Source organism: Phytophthora sojae (assembly GCF_000149755.1).
Source record: "Phytophthora sojae unplaced genomic scaffold PHYSOscaffold_3, whole genome shotgun sequence".
NCBI classification, from domain to species: domain Eukaryota; phylum Oomycota; class Peronosporomycetes; order Peronosporales; family Peronosporaceae; genus Phytophthora; species Phytophthora sojae.
In genome coordinates, this window is record NW_009258117.1 from 4,960,540 (window position 1) to 4,981,075 (window position 20,536).

The 20,536-nt window shown below is 52.1% G+C and overlaps 8 protein-coding genes across 8 annotated transcripts; 5 read left to right on the top strand and 3 right to left on the bottom strand.

Moving 5' to 3' along the window:
• Nucleotides 1–4,583: 4,583 nt before the first annotated feature.
• Nucleotides 4,584–6,083, top strand: PHYSODRAFT_398887 (hypothetical protein; the record flags this gene model as incomplete). The annotated part of the gene is made up of 3 exons (XM_009525264.1): nucleotides 4,584–4,815; nucleotides 4,882–5,351; nucleotides 5,388–6,083. Coding segments are annotated over 3 exons (1,398 nt in total), but the record flags the coding sequence as incomplete, so codon positions are not given.
• Nucleotides 6,084–6,249: 166 nt separating this feature from the next.
• Nucleotides 6,250–6,408, top strand: PHYSODRAFT_453711 (hypothetical protein; the record flags this gene model as incomplete). The annotated part of the gene is made up of 1 exon (XM_009525265.1): nucleotides 6,250–6,408. A coding segment is annotated over one exon (159 nt), but the record flags the coding sequence as incomplete, so codon positions are not given.
• A 301-nt stretch (nucleotides 6,409–6,709) lies between these two features.
• PHYSODRAFT_494470 (hypothetical protein) lies at nucleotides 6,710–7,105 on the top strand (the record flags this gene model as incomplete). The annotated part of the gene is made up of 1 exon (XM_009525266.1): nucleotides 6,710–7,105. A coding segment is annotated over one exon (396 nt), but the record flags the coding sequence as incomplete, so codon positions are not given.
• A 2,808-nt stretch (nucleotides 7,106–9,913) lies between these two features.
• PHYSODRAFT_285523 (hypothetical protein) lies at nucleotides 9,914–10,519 on the top strand. Its single transcript, XM_009525267.1, has 2 exons — nucleotides 9,914–9,941; nucleotides 10,085–10,519. The coding sequence occupies exon 2, from the start codon at nucleotides 10,139–10,141 to the stop codon at nucleotides 10,436–10,438; it is 300 nt and encodes a 99-aa protein (XP_009523562.1). The 5' UTR covers nucleotides 9,914–9,941; nucleotides 10,085–10,138; the 3' UTR covers nucleotides 10,439–10,519.
• Nucleotides 10,520–10,561: 42 nt separating this feature from the next.
• On the bottom strand, nucleotides 10,562–12,127 carry PHYSODRAFT_490541 (hypothetical protein; the record flags this gene model as incomplete). Its single annotated transcript, XM_009525268.1, has 3 exons — nucleotides 10,562–10,979; nucleotides 11,112–11,137; nucleotides 11,219–12,127. The coding sequence occupies 3 exons, from the start codon at nucleotides 12,125–12,127 to the stop codon at nucleotides 10,562–10,564; spliced, it is 1,353 nt and encodes a 450-aa protein (XP_009523563.1).
• A 695-nt stretch (nucleotides 12,128–12,822) lies between these two features.
• On the bottom strand, nucleotides 12,823–13,454 carry PHYSODRAFT_438071 (hypothetical protein; the record flags this gene model as incomplete). The annotated part of the gene is made up of 2 exons (XM_009525269.1): nucleotides 12,823–12,897; nucleotides 12,960–13,454. Coding segments are annotated over 2 exons (570 nt in total), but the record flags the coding sequence as incomplete, so codon positions are not given.
• A 1,292-nt stretch (nucleotides 13,455–14,746) lies between these two features.
• On the bottom strand, nucleotides 14,747–15,976 carry PHYSODRAFT_298805 (hypothetical protein; the record flags this gene model as incomplete). Its single annotated transcript, XM_009525270.1, has 4 exons — nucleotides 14,747–14,947; nucleotides 15,076–15,193; nucleotides 15,441–15,615; nucleotides 15,781–15,976. The coding sequence occupies 4 exons, from the start codon at nucleotides 15,974–15,976 to the stop codon at nucleotides 14,747–14,749; spliced, it is 690 nt and encodes a 229-aa protein (XP_009523565.1).
• A 1,746-nt stretch (nucleotides 15,977–17,722) lies between these two features.
• Nucleotides 17,723–19,193, top strand: PHYSODRAFT_328909 (hypothetical protein; the record flags this gene model as incomplete). The annotated part of the gene is made up of 3 exons (XM_009525271.1): nucleotides 17,723–18,554; nucleotides 18,586–18,878; nucleotides 18,948–19,193. 3 exons carry the CDS (start codon nucleotides 17,723–17,725, stop codon nucleotides 19,191–19,193), a joined length of 1,371 nt encoding a protein of 456 aa, XP_009523566.1.
• Between the last annotated feature and the right edge of the window lie 1,343 nt (nucleotides 19,194–20,536).

Consider the following 20,536-nt stretch of genomic DNA (forward strand, 5'->3'; position numbering starts at 1 on the left):
GAGCGTAGCCTGTGTGACACATTCGATTGGTTGTAGGAGATGATGTGTTGAAACCTATGAATTAGGTCATTCAGTAAGTCTTAAGACCCTTTGTGTACGTAGAGAAAAAAGAATCAAACTTACAAGAATGACCTCCCATTGGTGGTAGCTGGAGGAAGTCGCCTATAAGCAGTACGTGCCTGCCCCCCCCCCATGAATTTATCGGGCGTGCGTGACATCGATCGCGAGACAGTGTCTGTGCCACCTAACAGCGCTTGGTAGGTAATCGAAATCTCATCAATTATGACTAGAACCACTCGACCTAATCGTGCCTTCATCTCTGCTGACGGGGTTGAATTTGGTTCAGCTCCGTTAATCTTAAGATTACGAGCGCTATGCATCGTTTTCCCGTGAATATTGATTGCAGCAGATCCAGTGAAAGCTAGGGTCTCGACACTTCCTTCGCGGCCCCAATACTTAGCCATGGCCAACAGTGCCTCGACGACAGTTGATTTTCCTGTTCCAGCCTCACCACTAAGGTAAGCGATCATCTGCGGCTTAATACCATAAGGATCAGGTCTGCCCAAGTTAACATCGTCAACTGTATCTTCAATATCGCGACTGTAAGCGTAGAGAAGATGGCGGGCGGAAAACTCAAAAATGACGTGCTGCCAGAAATTTAGTTTGAACGCCTGTGAAATCATGGTAATTGTCGGAAAAGGAGGCAGCGTAGCTGGCGTCCACTGCGGCGGCACGGGTCCAAAACACTCTTGTAAACGTTCAAGCCGGGTGCGACTTGTGGTAAACGTTTCAATGAACTCTTGAGTACCAAACCGCACGCCTCCGTCAAATGGCTTAACTAATCGAGTTGCGTACGAAGAAATAGTAAAATCAGGTGGCAAAGAAACTCCATCAGAAGCATTGTACTGTTTGCTGGCCGCTGATATAGCTGTAGCGATGGTACCAAAAGCGCTCACGGTGGAGATAGCATATTTAACGAGTTTCGTCGTTGATGAATTGTGTGTAATTGTATCCGCGACATCAATGAAGTCATCAGGAATAGGATCGAGGGAAATATCATCTTCGGTGCTTCATCTTCGTTTTCGGACGGCATCCAGGATGATGTAGCAGGATGCCTAGTCCTTAGCAACAGCTCTTCGGGGGTCTCCTCTCTGTCGTCTGCAGTTCGTTGAGAGTGATAGTAGTCTTGCCACTGCATTTCGTAATTGCGTAGCATCCGCACGTGTTCTTCGTCACCGGTTTCCAGAAACGAGCGATAGCTTCGCAGCAACGTCTGGTTGTTGGCCAGGAGTGTTGAACGTCGATGGGGTTTAAACAGAGTCAAAAGTGCTGTATAGTAGTACTCGTGGTATTCAGTGTCTAGGTGAGAAGAGATGTCTGGAATCTCGTCCCCACACAGAACAAACACTTTCCGATAACTACGTTTCACAAATTGACACTTAGTTCTGGTGGAGGCCGATTTAGCTTGTTGGCTGCCGATGTACTCGTAGCGCTCGCAAATTTCCAAAAACGAAATATTTTCAAGAGTTGCATCGCGCTTCCAGTATCGCTCCAAAGCGTTTTCGCGGGAAACGCTAGACTCATCTGACTGACCATCTCGGGTATCATGCTGCGAAATTGTGACTTCCACAAAATCAGTGGTCTTCCGTAGCATCATTCGTAGATTTCTATGAACGAATTCATGTGAGAACCAAAATGGGGTATCGTTAAGAATTTAGAGCGCCGCCATCGTCGCCGCAACTTCTTGGTCATTCGTAACAGAGTATAACATCGAGCCCAAAATGAGATAACCTCTCTCAATAGGAGTCGTGCCTTCCGGTAGATCATCGGCTTTGTTGAACCTTTTTGCAAAACCTGCGATCGATAAAGCTGGATTGTTCTCCACTCGGTTTTGTTTATTCAGTACTTCGCGACGTAAAATGCGGTATCTCACGAACCACAAAAAACAAACTGCGCATCGTGGTTACACTTGAGAGCGGCCATGAGTATTGGATTGAATGCGTTTACATATTCACACCCCACCGCACGGTGCAGCTTGAGTGTGGATCCGTCCTCTTGTCGGACCGAGATGGACGTTTTCAGGATAGAAGCTTGGGGGGTTCGTATTGTTGGCTGTACATTAATAAAAAAAATCGATGTTATGTCGGAAGTTCATCTCACAGACGGACCTGAAGAATGCATACGTACCTTAAAGCAGGATCTACAACTGTTCCAGTAGTCTACCTGAACATCACGAACGAGCAAGGACGTTGCCAAATTACTGGCGGACCCACACGAAGGCGGGCAGCATTTTTCGAAATCAGCAAGGTATGTTTCTATCAGTATATTGTGGTTGTTGGCAAGATTCTGGACCGACAGGCTTATTATGTCTTTGTCGCCGAAGTTAGCTTGACAAGCGTGACAATGACTGGTTGATGGTGGAGCCGAACCTGGCTGAGGACGCCTGAACGCATCAATTCCAGGAAGGATAGGCTCTAACGTACCGATCGCGAAGCAACTCGGACATTTGTGTTCCTCGTAAATACATGGAGGCTTCGTGCACAACACTCTGTCTGCGAGGCTAATCACTCGGTTTTGAAATCCCGCGCTAGTCGGTGATTTGTATGATAGTCTAATGCCGTGGTAGGAAATCCATGTAACCACACAGCGATGTGAGCGTGGAGGTCCCCGGCAACTTGCGTCTAGGCCGCGGCACCATACGTACGAACTACACCAAAAATACCACCGCCGCGTTTTGGCGCGCGGAATTTCGTGTTCCACCCCAGAAGTACTTCTACAACTGTTTTCATAACTCGTAAAAAGTATCTTGCGCATTCAACAGGGTGTGCTGCTGCAATTTCTTTCCGCTCAGCTCGATTCGGCACCAACAGTAGGTTAGCGTCATTAATAACAGACTCGGGAACTATCCCTGTCTTGATTGCAATGTTGTAGGTGCCGGCAGAGTCGGGGAAAACTGTAAAAAAAATTACCTGCAGTGGGCCGAACTGCTTCATCATGCCGAGAAGATCATGTCGGGCACGCATTCTACCGGTATTGTACCCGTAGAATGCGGACTCAGGAACGTACAGACCTTTTCTGAGGTCGATTACGCGCTGTACGTCAAGTAACGGGGGCCGCGGCTTGACACCCTTTTCTCGACATGTGGTTGAAATATTCAATAGCCTTCCTCACCGTACTTCGACTGACCGATGCTGCTTTTAAAGCCTGCCGCTTGATGTTCATTGTGACGTACATGGTTTCTCGAGCTTTTGGGGTCGCCAAAAAATCAAATGCAAGTAACATGAACGCGTAGTGCGTTTCAAACCGGTGTCCGTGGATTTGTAAACATCGCAAAATCCACTTCCGAACCGACATACGAGTTTGCCTCGGTTCCGTTGGACCCCCACAACCGAATGGAAACAACGCGGGAAACATTTTCACACACACGGCCCATTTCGGCAGCGAGCCAGCAATCCCTCGTCGCCCAGCATCGACCTCGTGCCGCCCTGCATGAGGTCCGACCTCCAGCCGTGTCATCGATCCTCACAGCGGCACAACAAATGTGGCTTCGCCTGTTCGACCGGGTTCACGGCAACATTAACCTCGGACTCAACACCAACCCCAGTCGCTCAGAGGCGATTGCTCCACCGAACGACCTACCGCTAGTTGGCGGGGACTACGATTCGCTGCTTCATTGGCTTGCGTCGTGTCCGATCCAGCTTCTTCGTGGTCCTCGATCTGTCCTTGAGCATTATACCAAGCCGAACGCGCCATAGGCGGTGGCGCACCAAATACTTGAAGCCTTGGATAGGTAGTCACGGCGGGTGGAGGGGTGGCTGCTACGCCATTTTGCACCGCTCTGCACCACGGCTGACGGAGCTCTTGGATCCGTCGGTCCTGCGCATGACGGCGCCTCGCTCGCTCCTCATCGTACCGTTCATGCATGCATGGTTTCAGGAGCATTTCCGTCGGCCTGGTCCATTAACCCTAAAGTGGCAAAATATGGCTTGGTTTCACTATATCAGTTCCTATACAATCTTGCAAAACATGCATAAATGCTTGGTTTTACCCCGTTGCCCGCTCCCTGGACCATCGTTTATGAAGGGTTTTAGTCCGACGTGATCTCTAAAACATGCATAAATGCTTGGTTTTGAAGCATTTCCCGCAAATCCATTTGATTGGCTATAATCGATATTTATCCGAGTGGTGCGCCGAAGTTTCCATTAAGCTTAACCCCTCCAACCCGGGTGCTGCATAATGCAGCATAGCCTTTCCACTTAAACTGAATATATTCAGTTTAAGCGATTTTTGACTTGAAATTTGTATGGGTGTCCTTTCCCCCGACACGAGGGTATACAAAGTTTAAGATAAACGTTTGTTTGGTTTCTGTACGCGTCTTTTTATTTCCATGCGGACAAGGACCAGTGTTTGTCAATTTTTGTAATATTGATTATGAGAGGCTGTTTGGGAAACTGCAACTGATCTGTATTACTTTTCGGCGGCTCAACCAACGAGTGGCTCCTGATCGACCGCCTCCCCGCCTTTTCAAAATCTCCCTCATTCAAGAATTTTCGCGGGCAAAGCTCAAGTCGCCGGAGCCGGAAATGGTGCAAGTGCTCGGGAAGGTAGTGCGCGACAACGAGATCACAGGCCGTGACCTCTCGTTCAAGTCGGTGTTGCGCGAGCTCAAGGGCAAGGGGTGGGCGCGGAAGCCGCCTCCACGGCGCAGTCTCGACGACCGCTACTTCTACGTTCGACCAGGCGAGAGCTCAAGCGGGACGGAAGGCGTTCATTTCTTCCGAGGCGAGGACGCAGTACTGGAATACTACGCAAATGGTATGTTTCAAAGGGCTTTTATTGTTATTGATGTTATTCTAAACTATCGTTGCGTACTGTGTGTAGCGCTTCGGAATGGCTCTCGTGCTCCAGCAGCAATTGCACCGCCACCAACTCCTCCCCGCGCCGCTCCTGGTGACGCGCAACTTGCCGCTGCAGCTAAAGTCGTGCGCTTGAACTACCTCGCTGACATCGAAAGGGCCGAGGCGCGAGCCCAATCCGCCACGAACGCTGCAAGTCGAGTTCCTACTGCAGCTCAAGGTGCTGCAACTCAAGCGGCAACACAGTCGGATGTTCCTCAAGCTGAGACGCAAGCGCGTGAGCGCGAAGTCGTCACAACTCCAACAACTCCACCGCTCGCACGCACTCGTCCAGTGAAGGGCAAACGACCAGCACGGCGCTCCCTCGTTCGGGGTGATAGCCCGATGGCGAGTACGCCGCCTCGATCTCGCTGCCCAACGCCACTGCTGGCAACGTCACCTCATGTCCAGGATTCAGATGCGTCCATGTTCGACGACGCGCCGTCGGACGACACCGTGATCCCCGACAACGAGCCTGTCGAGTCCGTGTAGACACCCAGTGATCATGAACATAGTAAGCTGTCTCTTATACTGTCCCTTATGCTGCATTGTATGCTGAATGTTATGATGAATACTGTACTGAATATTATGGTGAATGTTATGCTGCATTCTGCTTTTTACTGCTGCTTTACTGTAGACGATCACGGCGACGACGAAGAAGCTGAAGCTGGTGCACTCGGCAATGAGCTACTGGCCGACAGCACGGGCGCGTCGAATGTTGTGACGGATGGAGATAGCGTGCCCCAGTTTGGTTCCATGGATTCTGGCGATGAAGCAGAGAAGGATGATATCGAGAATGGCGAGTACGGGTCAGACGAAGATGTGGACGCTTCGTGTGCCCCTGATGACGTCGTCGACGATCCCGAGCAGACCGAGAAAGAGATCGCAGCGGAGGTTCTCTTCGCGGAGAATTTTCTGTCGCAGTTTGGTGGGGAGGACGAAGTGCTGGCGGATAACCTGAAGAACGCTGTCTTGCGGGGCATGAGTGCGACGGGTTGGGAGGACGTCGTTCAGCCTGACACCTACGACTATCTCATGACGCCTTATGAGCCTGTCAATGATGCCGGAAGCTACCCCGGTCTTCGCCAAGGTTACTCGGGGCCTAGTGCTGAGGTGCTTCGAAGGGGCGACTCCCCCATCACTCAATTCTTCTACTTCATGCCCGTCGTGTTGTGGCAGCACATTGCTGCCTGTTCAAAAGAGTATCATCGTGAGATGCTCCCTCTTCGAGTGGACGAAGCCTATCGCCGCTATCGAGCCAAGCGACGACTCAACGACAAGTTGCCGAAGAAATCACGGCGCGACATCCAACACGAAATGGAAGGTATGAAGCCCATCTTGCCACATGAGCTGGGGCCTGCTAATTGCCAGAGCTATTGCGCAGAACCGCGAGAAGCTGGCCAACCACTGGAAGACCACGGATGAGGGTGCTATCTCGCGTGGGTGCTTCGAGTCGGTGCTGCCACGGGATCGATTCATGGAGATCTCTCGTAACCTACACTTCAACCCCAACAGCGACGCCAGAGCTCAAACCGACCGCGCCTGGAAGATACGCAAGGTCGTCGAAGTTCTGCAGCTAACCTTTGCGCGTGGATACGTCGCTCCATCGCACTTGGCGTTTGATGAAGCAGTGCTGCCAAGCCGATCTTCGTTCAACACGATGCGCGTCTACCTGAAGGACAAGTCCCACAAGTGGGGCACCAAGCTCTTCATGCTCTACAGTGCAGCCACAGCGTACTGCATTCGGTACGGATTTTGTTTTAGTTATTACATTGCATTATGCAGTTTAATCTAACAAGCATCTCTTGTTTAAACTGAATATCGACAGGTTTGAGATCTACTGTGGAAAAAAGCAGCACGCGAGTGATGCCCACAAGACCGACATAAAGTCTGGACCAGCGGCGGTCGTGCGAAATCTGCTGGAAGTGTTTCGACCAGACTCAAAGAAGCAGGGTGTGAGGCCGGTCGTGGTTGGCCGCTTCGATACATCGGTGGTCTTAGCGATTCAGCTCCTGCTCATGGGGTTCTACTGTGTCGGCACGATAATGACAAACCGACTCGGCTACTGCAAGGAGGTGATCGAAAAGAAGAAGACGCGCCCGGAGGACATTGCGCGGGGCTCATTCAAAATTGCAAAGTCCAAGCTGGTTCCAAACATGGCTGCCATCAGCTGGTGGGACTCGCGTCCTGTGCACCGGTGGCAGTCATGAACTCGATCGCGTTGCACGGCAGGACGGCGCGACGCAGGTGGAGGTGCCTTGCCCCCCGCGTTATCAAAGACTACCACGCCTTCATGGGGAGCGTGGATGACCACGACCAGCTGTGCCTGCAGCGCTACTCACTGCAGCGAGCCCTCCGCTTCAAGAAGTACTACAAGTCGCTCGTCCTCGGCCTTATCGATTTAGCCATCGTGAATTGCTACATAGTTCACAAGGGATATCACAAGAACAAGTCGTCCCGCCCGCTCACGCATGTGAAGTACATGAAGAAGCTGCACTTGCAGCTGTGCAATCTCGACGCCACGGACATGTACGAGAACAGCACGTTCGGCACGCTGCGCCGCCCGGAGACCCCCGCGTACGAACCTATTTTTTTTGGCGGAGGCCAGACGACCTCTCACACTGCTCGCCAAGCCGATGAGTGGCGCAACGCAGATACCCAAGCGAAGAGGCGACATCGTACTTGTAAGGTGTGTTCTGTGCTGCGTACGGGGACACAGCGAGCCTCGACGACTACGTACTTCTGCGGCGACTGCAATGACACCGGCCTGATCTTCCTCTGCATGCGAGCCCGTCGCAAAGTGCGTGAAGTGGCGATGAGTTGCTGGGATATTTGGCACAAGGAGTGGTCAAACGGAAAGCTGATTCCGGTTGACAACGCGAGAAATATTCGAGTGAGACGCAAGCCAAGATCAACTCCACCGGGCACTCCGTCGTCTCCTGGCAAAGCCACACCTACAGTACAGCCACGCTTGATCCGCCCGCTGGGTGGTTGGGCAGATCATGGCAGGTCCCAGAACACTTAAACACATCAGTAGCGATTGAATGTTTGGCTTTGTTGTGAATATATTGCTGCAGACCCTTGGGTGTGCGGAAGTATGGACACGACGACACTACTGAACAGTCTCCTGGTCTTGCACTGCAGCTCGATACCGGTTACTTTTTGACGCACTTGCCGTTGCTGCACTTGAAGCCGGGGTCGCAGCCGTTTGGGCAGGAAGAAGCCCGTGGCCGGGTTGAAGCACTCCTTGCCGACAGGGCCGCGGCACTGCTTCTTGCCGTCGTTCTGGCAGTACTGGCCGCTGGAGCACTGCACGTAGCAGACGTCCTTCTCCACGTGCACGCGCAGGTGCACGGACACCTGGTTCTCGGCGGTCGCGGGTTAGAACAGGCACGCGACGGCGACGACAGCGGCGGTGGACACGGTCGAGATCTTCATGGCAATGGGCTCGAGCCTCGGCTTGGGGCTGGGGCGGCGAAGCGACGCATAAAAGATCTGCACGTAACTGTGTACCGGAACACCAACTTGATGTTCCTGACACAAAAAGTTACTTTGAAGCGAGCGAGGATCCCATGGCGACGACTGCGCCGTCCGCGCGGCCGCTGGCCGAGGTGGCGCTCTACGCCGAGTTCGACCTGACCAAGGGCAGCACGCTGCGCGCCAGCTACCCGCGCGCGTTCGCGCACTACTCGCCCGAGTTCTTCGCTGACATCATGCTGCCCGAAGGCGTGCACAACCGCGAGGAGGACTTCACCGTCTTCTTCCTCAACCGCCAGAACGCGCACACGCCCCCGCCCAGCAGTGGCGACTCAGCAGCCGACGCTGCCAATGGCAGCCAGGAGCAGCCGCAGGACGAGGCGCAGGACCCGCTGCAGAGCTTCATGTACTGCCTCAGCGTGGTGCGCACCACGCACGACACGGCGGCCCGACGCGGCGCCAAGGTGACGGCCGTGGCGCTGTGCTCCACGCACAAGAGCTGCTTCGCGCTCAAGGAGGTGCTGAACCTGGCCGTGCTCAAGATCGTGGGCGCCAAGAGCGAGGCGGAGAGCGAGAACGTGCTCAAGGAGCTGCACGAGGTCGTGAACGCCGTGGACGTCTCGGGCGTGCGCGGCCTGTCCAGCATGGAGCGGCGCCTCATGAAGCGCACGATCAGCAGCACGGGACGCGCCGCAGCCAACCACGAAGACGCCGAGAGGCTGGAGAAGGCGCTGTTCTTCCGGGCGCAGGCGCTGTGGGACGACATCCCGATCCCGCTGCAGTTCAAGGTCTGCAGCACGGACGACCAGCACGACGACGGCACGCTCACGCAGCTGCTGCAGACCTTTGGGGACCAGACGATGACACTGTTTAACGCTGTGCTGACCGGGCAGCGTGTGATCATGCTGGGCTACAACCGACCCGCGGGCGAGGTGTGCAACTTCGTACTCGCGACGAGCTCGCTCGTGTGCCCGCCGCTGTTTGGACTGATCCACCGCCAATACCCGTAAGATGATGGGGGTGTTGACTACAGGGGGCAAGCTGTGGGGCTAATACTGTTGTTGCTGGTGTTCACAGGTATGCGAACCTGACGGATCTGGGCTTCTTGTCCACGCCGGGGTACATTGCTGGTGTCACGAACCCGATGTTCAAAACCAAGCGCGAGTGGTGGGACGTGTTGTGTGATATCTCTACAGGTGAAGTCTTCGTGTCGGCTCCTGTGGAGAAGGAGGACTACGACGCTTCGGATCGCAACTTTGTGCTCGAGGTAGGGTGGAGAGGAACGCTGTGATGGAAGTTCTCGCTCCTTACGGACTTTGGACCGCGCAGGTTTTAGACGGAGTGGCCGCGGGTTACGACGAAGAGTGGGTGCGGTGCATGTTCGAGGAGTACACGCGCAAGAACATCGTGGACATCGCGCTGGGTGAGGCCAACTACCTGAGTCCGGACGCGCTGGCGAAGCGCTCGGCTGTTAACAACAAGCGCATTACGAAGTGGGCACGCACGGACAGCTACAAGCGCTTCATGGACTCGCCTCACCGGACACACTTCCACTCGCCGGCTTTCGATATATCCTACCCACCGATATCTTGCGTTTGTTTGCTATCATAGCATGCATGGGTTAGATAGGACGAATACCTTGCTCACGTGGTATCCTTAACCTGGCGAGGCCAATCGCTATCTTGTGATGTTTTGCTATGTGTGTTGTTCACGTAGAGAAAACGGGCGTGGATCTGAAGCGGCACATTCGAAGTCTTCAGGGCGATATGGTGGTGCTGGACGACACACTCGTGGAGAAGATCTACTCGGACTTCGCCACGCTACTGAACACGGAGGTTGAGCTGCAGGAGTTCCTGAGCTTCTTGCCAGTACTGCGTGGCGGGTTGCAGACCATCGCGCAGGGCATCTTCCACCCGTCCATCAGCGTCAAGCACAACACTGTGGTGCTGCTGAAGAGGCTGGAAGAGTTCCCGTCCACTGCCTCGAGTATGCATCGTCTGAACGCCTTCCTGCTGATGTCGTACCAGCGGATCCACGACATTGTGAATCCAGACTCGCGGGGCTGAGGAACGCAAACGAAGAGATCAGTCGAATGGCAAACAGAGTGGGATGTCATGAAAAGTACACGCGTCGTATTGAGCCTGTTACTGCCGGTTTCATGGGGTTTGCTGTTGTAGAGGCCTATGGTGCTAGGGAGTCAAGAGTTTGGCTAGTTCCTCGAATCCCTCGCCAAAAAGCTGGTCGCCACTCGTCGTATCACTGCCACCAGAGCTTGTTACGTCTCGAAGAGCTGCTGGTTTGAGGTCAGGTTCGGCTTGCTGGCAGAGCTGCTCGAAGATATGGTCGCCGTGGTCGAGTTCTGCGGCTCCTGTAGCATTGGCAGCTCGGCGCTGAGAAAATTTTGTTTGCTGCTCTGGCTGTAAGAACGCCATGGTTTCTCTGCGCTCGTCCTCCTGCGCTTTCCGCTGCCGCTCCATCTCTCCGAGATCGACGATCTTGCTGCGACTCAGGAGATTCACGTACGCGGATGACGGGCGACCCTCGCTAGACCCCTTCGGGTAAAGCTGCGCCTTCGTCGAGTTCAAGAAACCCCGCTTCACTGCGCCGCTGCTCTTCTTCTTTTTCGCTTGTGCTGTGGGTTTTGACGCGGCATTTGGCACTGAACTTGCTGTCTGTTTCGCGTTCGTAGGTTTGTCAGCGCCACCAGTACGCAGCTTCTCCTGTTTACTCGAAGGAGACGGCAGCTCTTCGATAAGCACCTTCTTCTTCTGCGGCTTCGTCTCGGTGGCGTTTACGGGCACAGGTGGGGGAGTGATTTGCTCTAGTGAAGGTGCCTTCAGAAGCACCTCCGGCGTCGGGATGGTGTTTTTCTCTTTGGACGGCGTGATCTTCAGCTCGTGCGTGGTCTCGTCTTTCTTCGCTTCGTTCAGATTGATCTGCTTGAGAAGATCGGCGGGTGATTCCATGCGCTGCTTCGCTGGATCGGCGTCCTCGATACGGAATTTCGACGTGATGATCTCGTTGCCCACAGCGACGCCGCCCTTGTAGCGAGCTTTGATGAACTTTCCCGTTGGCGTGACAAGCCTCACACCCGCGTCTTGCTGCACCCACTGCACGGCCAGCTTCATGACCTCGCGCTTGAAAGTCGCGTCCCATTCACTACGACGCAGCACCCACGGATTCACAACGACGTCGACGACACAGCAGAGCGCCCCGCTGAAGTCAGTGATTTCCCGTAGCTTGCCCACGATGAGAGGAACTTGCAAGCTGTTGGTGTTGGGCACAGCTCGAGTATCTTCGGGCACCTCCTGGCCAGAGTTCGGGTTCTTCGGTGAGTCGATGAGCTTGTGGGCGCAGATGTTGAGGAAGAGCTTGGTCTCTTGCTGCTGGCACTTGACCGAGTGATACATGGTGCACTTGACCACGAAGCCCGGGTTTGGCGTGAAGAAGCGAGGTGCAGGGGCGTCATTCGAGGCTTGGTTTGATGATGATGAAGAGTCCGTGGACGGAGGCAGCGGGGGTCCGTCCTGCAGTTGCTCGTTGATGAAGGACTCGTAGCGCTTGGGGTCCGACGTTGAGAGGTCGTTGAGCGTCTGCCAGAGCGCCTGCGCCTCCTCGCCGAAGTCTTTGGGCTGCAGTCCCATTTGCTTGGCGATTTCACGCATGCGTGGGTCTGCGAGGAGTGCACTGACGGAAGATGTACCGCCACGCTGCCGCGGGTCTGGACGCCGGTTGTTGATGATGCCGTAGTTCATTGCAGAGCTGTCACGCAGAGCAAAGATCGAGATGTGGATCGCAAGCGGCCGCAATGCCTACGAAACGACGCGACCCCGAAATTTCTCGAAAATGATGAAAGACAACATGAATATCGACTGGAAACCACACACTTTTCATTTTTTAGACGAAAGCTTCGAATCAACGCACTAACATTTTCAGGACGGACTCTCCCGTTGTCTTTTCACCCCACCATCGACCTCTTCAGCGATGGTTTTCGCACCTTGGGGCTCCGTTTCGGCAGCTTCACACGTTTGGTCTGCCGTGATCGCTTCACTTGCGCCCGAAAATCTTCGACACTTCCATTGACACTAAAACGGACCATCGAGTTACGACCAAAGTGAAGGCGTCTGCGAGCGCGGGCGCTTTGCACACCATCGTCCTCTTCCTCTTCCTCGTCTTCGTCGGGGTCGCCAGTGAGATCAACCAACTCGGGGGGGGTTGGTGGCGCAGGAGGAGCAACTTTCGCAGGTTTGTCGAGAGGCTTGTTCTTCGCCGTAGACAGGAGGTCTCGCACGTGCTGGTCGCAGCGAGAGCGAGGACGGGGAGAGGTAGGAGACTTATTTGTAGCTGCTTGGTAAGATACGGGATTGCCTGGAGGAGGACGTAGTTCTCTTTTCACACCATTTTCCTGTCCGTTGTCTTCACTTTGATCACAGATTTCTCCACCTCCGCTCGCCCAATTGCGAAGAGTCTGGTGCATGAAGTCCAGGCCACCTTCTTCGATGTATCTCGCAAGTGCTGCTTTAGGCTACACAGCAAATTAGATAAAGTATTAACCACCCAACCATCTCAATAGTCTTGCTCTCGCACCTGCTCCGATCGATTATCCAGCGTCGCCAACAGCGCCTGCTGCTTCGCATCACTGACGTTGTAGGTCGTCGTCAATGCCCACAGCATATCCTGCACGAAGCGTGAGGCCAGTGGAGCCACATCAGGACGAGCAGCAGCAGATGCGTACGTAGACACGGGAGGGACCAAGGCCGTGGCTTTAGTGGCTTCCTTCTTTACAACTTTGACTCGTTTTACGGTAGCGCGTGAATGTTCTTGACAAGCTGTTCTCTCTTCACCTTTTCGCTTCTTCAATCTGCGCTTTGCATCCGGTAGCTGGCGCAGCAACGGCACGTGGTCTCCGATCTCATCGATCGGGACTGCCTCCGAGGACCCGTCCGAGTACAGCAGCAGAAACTTGGTCGACATGGGGCAATAGCTCATCACTACTCCTTTAATCTGCACCTCGCGCCCGCAGCCATCCTCTCCCTGCTTGTACACAGTTTCGCCCACCCATCGATTCGGATGGCGGTCTGCCGGCATCGTTGCAAAAGCAACAAATTGTGTGATGCCACCGTTGAACAAGTTGAAGTGTGGTCAAGCCTTGCCTAAAAAAAGTGGTCCACACACTCTCCAAACTAGAAGGGCTACGAATTGAACTGTTACAGGGTATGCTATTCTGCGTCAGCCGACCAAATTCTCCCCCAAACAACGCTTGTTCACCGAAGCGCGAGTGTAGGTTTGTGTGTTTCGTCAACGGCAGCAAGCACGAAAACTCGAGCCAACGTCGACTTCCTATAGCAGTGGCAACTGCACGATGAAGGGGGCATTGCGAGCAATAAATAGACTTCAATTGGGGCATACGACTGCACCTGGGGGGGGATCAATGATACGGTATCACACACGAGGATCAGCTCAGACTTGGGACCAGGAATTTCCTCCTCGACCAGCAATTGTCCATGGCGCCCAACCCTTCTTCGTTGACTGAGCGCTCTACGTCTACGTGGATATCCCCGAATTTGAGTTTCCCGGGGCCTTCATGCTGAATGGCAGCCAATAGACCGAAGACCAGCGGTGTGGAATCCACGGCGAGCTACAACTCCAGTTACACGTGATTGCCTGCAGCTTCTCCACATTGATCGTGTTCTTAGCTCAGTCTTTCGCTCGTCTCGATCTTCAGAGTCGCCGCACATGTCTCCGGAAATGGCTACAGTATAAAGGTAAAAAGTATGGGCCCCACCAAATCTTCCCTATGGGGGAGAGCATATATTTTATACAAAGACTAGCATTAAATTTCGGAAAGATTTGTTTCACTCAGTGCATACCGATACTAGTATTGAATACTTAATGGGAAGGTTTATATGTATATACCCACATGTAATGTTTTCCCGAAATTTAATACTAGTATTTGTATACACAAAGTCAACTATTATCTTGACAAAATTTGAGGGTTTAAATTAGAGTTACTATATTTAGTAAATTCCCGTATGTTGAACTAAATCATACAACGACATAAACATCATAACCATATGAAACACATGAAATTAAAATCTTCTAGAAAAATAATCTGATAAAAAAATCAGCTCAGAGAAATGACAAATATTGCATTTTCGTGGCCAATGACAGCATTTTCTTTGCTCTTTGTGGATGTGTTTTTAGGTCATCTACCGTTTATCAAATGCATTCGACCAATCTATGTTTCGGTATAAGCACGGATTACTAATTGGAGACAGTTTCACCACGCACTGCGCAGTTTTGATCATCACTGTTGCTTCGCATTTAACTCTACATCGTTTCCGATGCGGAGATCCTAGCCGGGCCCGGCACCATCACATCAAAGTCACGTTGAGTTCCGCCGTAGTTATCTGTGTCGCGATCATCTTCTCCTTGAGCACTGCATTCTCGTCCTCTAACCCCGCTACCGTCCCTACGAAGCCCGCCTTCTCTGAATCAAGATTCTCCGCTTTTTCCTTAAGGTCTGAGTTCTCCAATCCCAACTTCACCCTCGCCTCGACATCTGCCTTTTCGAACTATAATGCCTGAGGCCAGTCTTCTTTTTCATTTCGTCATTTGTTGATTCGACCACCTCTAGCCTGCGCTTGATACGATCCATATCGGCAGCGATATCGTTTTGCTAGGCCACCGTTGTTGTGCTCACGGCCGATGCAACTGGAGTTTCGGCTTCGGCAGCTGCTGCACCAGCATTCACCATTAGCTCGCTTGCGCTGGCGGTTGCGGTGCCATTTAGAGCACAAAGGCCGTATCGACGGCTAATGCTGCAGCGGCGGTATTATCGACAGCGTCCTGCAGACCGTGGCGCTTCCGGAAGCGCGTGGGCCATCCCGTGAACACTGAAGCTCGTGTACCCTCGCCCTCCGAGCTGGAGGTGAAGCCTTTGGCTAGTCGTTTAAGCGAGGGGTTGTTTAGATCCGGTGACCCAAATGCCTTGAGCCGGCCCAATACGTATAGGCCCAACAGCGTTTTTTTGCCGGAGTAACTCGCTTGGCATGCGCGTTGGCACACACTTGTTCAGGCGGCTCCACGATGTCCTTCAGCGCCGTCAAAGAGATGCGGCCACAGTGGTTGGCCACCCAGTCGTGAAGCGCTTTAAGGTCAGGATTCGGCCCCATCTCTCGGTACTTCTTCCGGATCGTGTTCTTCTGCATGATACTGTGGTGGGAAGGAAGAGCCATCGAACCTCGGGGGCCAATTGTCAAATGACCGCAAAGGCGTAGAAGAGCAGATATAGTGAGTCATTACCAAGCTTTGAATTCATAAGACTCAACAAACTTGTAAACTTAAGCGATAATGCAAATGGGCCTAACGCTTCACCGTCATGTTAGTGTTCTCAACGGCGGTTTACGTCCAGCTGGTTTAGCTGCGTCGCTGCTCGAACCATAGCTCGCGCTGCTTGGCTCAAACGTCGCCCGGGCAATCTCATCAGGGTCGTCCATAGCGTCGTTCTTGACAAACGACGCGGCGATCCGCTCCTCGGTTTGGCTATCAATATAACCATACACTGCGTCGCTCAACTTCATGCAAAATTGCGGCAGCTTCATCGTCGAACCCCTCCACCCCCGTCGTCAGCAACAAAACCCATCGATTCCTGGTGCAAAGTAAGGTTCCAGTCCGTATAGCTTTAAGTGCCAGTCAGATGCTCAAGAACTGACTGACAAAACCAGGATATGACACGCCACCTGCATTTAACTCCTGCCAAAATTTCGCTTTCAAAACTTTGGAGCGATATGCGAGCTCGCCTTGACACAGCTTGTCCTCCGGCACGTTGAGAGCAACAAATTCCAGAGCCGAGTCCCGCTTATCTTTAGGAAAGCCCAATGCTTGAAACTTTCTCCCGTAACCTGCGCTAATTGTTGAGCGGCATCTCTTGTAAGCCTTCGCTTCTTCGCTCCGACCCGGGGTTTCTTGTTGTTGAAGCTTGAGTCACTTACCTGACTTGGAGTGTGCCATGTCCCAATTATCTCTCGCCGTACAACTCCGGCTGACAGAGTAGTCATAGAGGCATGAACCTCAAAGTAAATTCGCCCGATGTGAATCCTAGTTCAGTAGTCCTTGGAGCGTAAAATGAAACGAAGGACAATCACACAAAAACCACAGACCTCTCGAACGATACGAATGGCTTTCGACCGAACAACAGCACGCGGGATTTTTGTCAGCCTGCGTCTCGAGCCAACCAAAACGGGTTGCTTATTGACATCTGCGCTAATTGCAGTTAAACTGTTTTTGTTTTTACATTCCATGTAAAAATGGGAAGTCTTACACGTATTTACCCACATGTAAAAAAATCTTAACGAAATTTAATACTAGTGTTTGTATGCACAAAACATACTATTATCTTGGCAAATGTTGAAGGTTTCTTTAGTGTGAGCCATACATGTTCCAGGAAATTTGAGGACGCTAGCTACTTCACTTGTTTTCCGATAAAAAAGATTTCGCTGATGCTCACCATGCCACACGACCCAAAATGTACTGATGCTAAAATAAACCTCTTCCAAAACACACTTGATAAACAGTCTGTTTTAGAGCATATGAACGGTAAACTTATTAAATAGATGATTATCAAATATCATAGATAAAAAACTCGCAAAAAAGTCAGCATTTTTGCTGACGTTTTTCTAAAATCCGACACGAATATGCTCATTAAATGAGCATATTCGTGTCGATACAAATTTTGTATGCAAAAAGTCACAAAATACGAGATATTTAGTAAATTAATGCATGTTTAGTTAAATCATACAACGGTATACGCATAATAACCATACGAAACACATGACATTTAAATCGTTTTAGAAAAAATAGTATGATAAATAAAAACAATTTTTTTAGCTTAGAGAAATGACAAAATATATTTTGTGGGCAGCCAATAAGAACATTTTCTTTGTTTTTGTGAGTCTGTTTTTTGCCATCCACGATATATCAAGTGATCACTACGACTTACCTATGCTTTTTTGCATAAGTCTGAACTAGTAATTGGAGGCAATATATATTGTAAGAGCCGGCTAAAACGCCCACCTGTAGCGACACCCAATCAGATCTTAATCGCCAAATTAATCAGAGTACAAATCAGGGGTTAAGTCGATTGTGATCCATATGAGACAATGGCAACATAAATGATACTTATCCACCATTTAGAGTTATCGAGATAATCGCCTTAAAAGAGGCCAGGTTCAAAATCGTAACTAAACGAAGTCGTGAGAAAACGAGGAGTTTTGATTTTCAAAAATTTGAAGGGGGTGTATCGGCACGGATACCATTTCGAAAAGCCACTCGGACCACTACCTACAGCCATGCAGACACCACCCACGACGCCGACAGCACCGACCTCGCGCGCTGCAGCGCCAACTGCGCAGCCTGCGCAACCTCCAGTGCTGCCTCTCTCAGCCTCGCCACCGGCCACCTCGGCGACAAGCCCGCCAGCCACGGCTCCGAGTCCGCCAGCCGCGACGTCGGGTCCGCCAGCCACGACATCGCCCTCCCAGGCGCTGACTCCGCCGGCCACAACGTCCCCCTCCACGGCGCTGACTCTGTCGGCCACGGCACCCCTTGCTGCTCGGCGTCGCGAAGAAGACGAAGAGCCTGATTCTGCCGACGATTCTGTCTGTAGTGTCGATCCCACTGCTACCTGTGAGAGTGAGGTGAACGAGGACAGCAGCGACGACGACTTTACGCCTGATTCGGAGGCGTCACCCAGCGACGACGAGGAACCGCGCACAGCAGAGAGCGCGAGCAGTGAAGCCGAAGATGAAGAGGATTTTAGTATCTTTTTGAATGACGCGAGACCTCGAGCCCGTGTGACTGAGGTGATTCATGCGGACGCGTGTGAGAACGAGTGCGTCAAAGGCAAGGCTCGTGAGTTGGAGTTCTTGCTGTGCTCGCTGGACCAGATGACGAAGCAAGAACGCACCACGAGCTTGTACACGCTCCTGGCTGTGTTGATGCAGACCCCCACGGTTGAGCGTAAGAGAGGACGGGGTGACCGTGAGAAGTTTCCGTACATCCTCCCCTACGTAGGTCATGTGTGCCGACCCACTTTCGCGCTCTGCTATGGAGTAGTCCCCATTACCTTGCAGCGCTACAAGATGCGCATCCGAGACGGTAACATGTCGATCAAGGCGCATGGTAACCGGCTCAACACGCATGCAGCTCGTAGAGGCTGTTAGTTCGGCGTCCAAGAGCTCAATCCCGATGCATCTGCCTCGCGGAAGCTCAGCGTTCAAGTCCTACAAACCTATTCTCACCGAATTGTACAAACGACTTGACGGCATTCAGAAGTTCCAGATTTTCACGATGGACGCATCGCAGCCGGGTGTCGTTGTCTGCAAGAAAGGCCCCGAGAGCGAACCTGTAGAGATTAGTTTGAGCCGTCAAATTGACGGGATCTTCACCACGAAGGAGAAGGGGCAGCGGATGATGACGGACCATATCGAGACGCTGTCCCCTCTTGTCCGCAACACCTAGAAAATTGCGCAGATGTGCCACAACATCAGACCCTACGTTCCTGCTGAATTTCAGAGCGATCCCCTCTACGCCAAGCCTAGCGAGCAGGAAGGAGAAGATATCAAGTCACGGAAACAAGCACGACGTGAGCATCGCGCGGCAATGGCCGTGGCGGCTAAGGCTAACCAAGACCAGCGTGGTATCACGGAGGCTGTTGCGACGAAAAAGAACCCAGCAAAGAAGAGGGCTACTGCAGCAAAGAAGACGCAAAAGAACAAGAAGCACAAAGCTACTGCGGATCTGCATGCTGAGCAAGAATAGGCAGCCGAAGGTTGTAGTCGATCATTATGATACTTATGTCCACAGTTCATTCAAAATGTTACTTACATCCAGATATCAAATTTTCTAAAAAAAATCAAAAATATACCCCTGGTGATTTGAAGTGACGGCACAAAAGTGAGATTCTAACACTGTTAGGCTTCGAATTAGCTAAAACGGACAACATTGTCGGATTCGCTGACTAATTTTACACCAGTTCATCAAAAAAAAAATTCCCTTTCGGGGTTGAAGTCGGGCATATATTTTTTGACGGTCTCGTTCTCGGTCGTTTCTTCATACCAGAAGCTCGGGAGGGGCTCAAACGAAAGAGGAGACATCCCTCTTTCCAATTATGCGCCTAAATCGCGATTCGTACTTAGGTTGATAAGTAACATTTTGTTTGCCGTCGTCTCATATGTACGCCAGACTGCACGATTGCCCAGTAAAAGTTGGGCATTCTGCTCCAAACGCATCTATATCGACTGGTTTCCCATAAGTCGATCGTCTTATCTGCACACCAACTCAAATATCCACCCTGGATGGGATGCCTTGTAGAGATCTAGTTTACCGTAATAAGTTTTTGTTTCTCGTTAAAGCAAAATATGTCCACATAGTTATTGCCCCCACTCATGTACCAGGATGAGCTGACCTCGGGTATCGGGGAGGCCATACTGTCCTCATTCTTCACCTCATCCTTATTCGGTGTCACAGCGCTGTTTTCCGGTTGTTTTGCGCACCCTCCAGCGTCTAAAACGTTGCTTTATGTTTGTGGTGGAGTAACTCGCTTGGTATGCGGGTTTGCGCACAGTTGGTCGCGCAACGCCGCGATGGTTACTCAGCGCCATCAGCGCGAAGATGCCGTTGTACAATACCACGCCGTCGTGGAGTGCATGGATGTCAGGGCGTGGCCCCTCTCAGTACTTATTCTTTCTGGCCATCGATATAGCGATACACCCCATCCGCTATTTGTCCATCAAGCTTCACAGAAGCGCAAACATTTGCGAAAACCTCTTGACACATAACTTGCCGCAACATCACCAGCACCTTCAACAGATTCCCCCTCCCCTTCCACCACTACTGCGCGGTGCAAATCTCCATTCATCGCTTGGGTGATGCTCGTCACTCATCGTACATCGCCGTGGCCGTTTACCGCGGCCCCGCAGTCACAGTGTAACAATCCACGCCCGGACCGATGGCGCCTCCATGATCACTGCTTTCATCACTCAGCTCTATTGCGTCTCCATATTCGTACTCAGCTTTGGTACTGTACACACTCCCACCGGCTCTGACAACATCACCTGCGCCAAATCCAAGGGCGGCGATTACGTTCTGCACGAAAGTTTGTA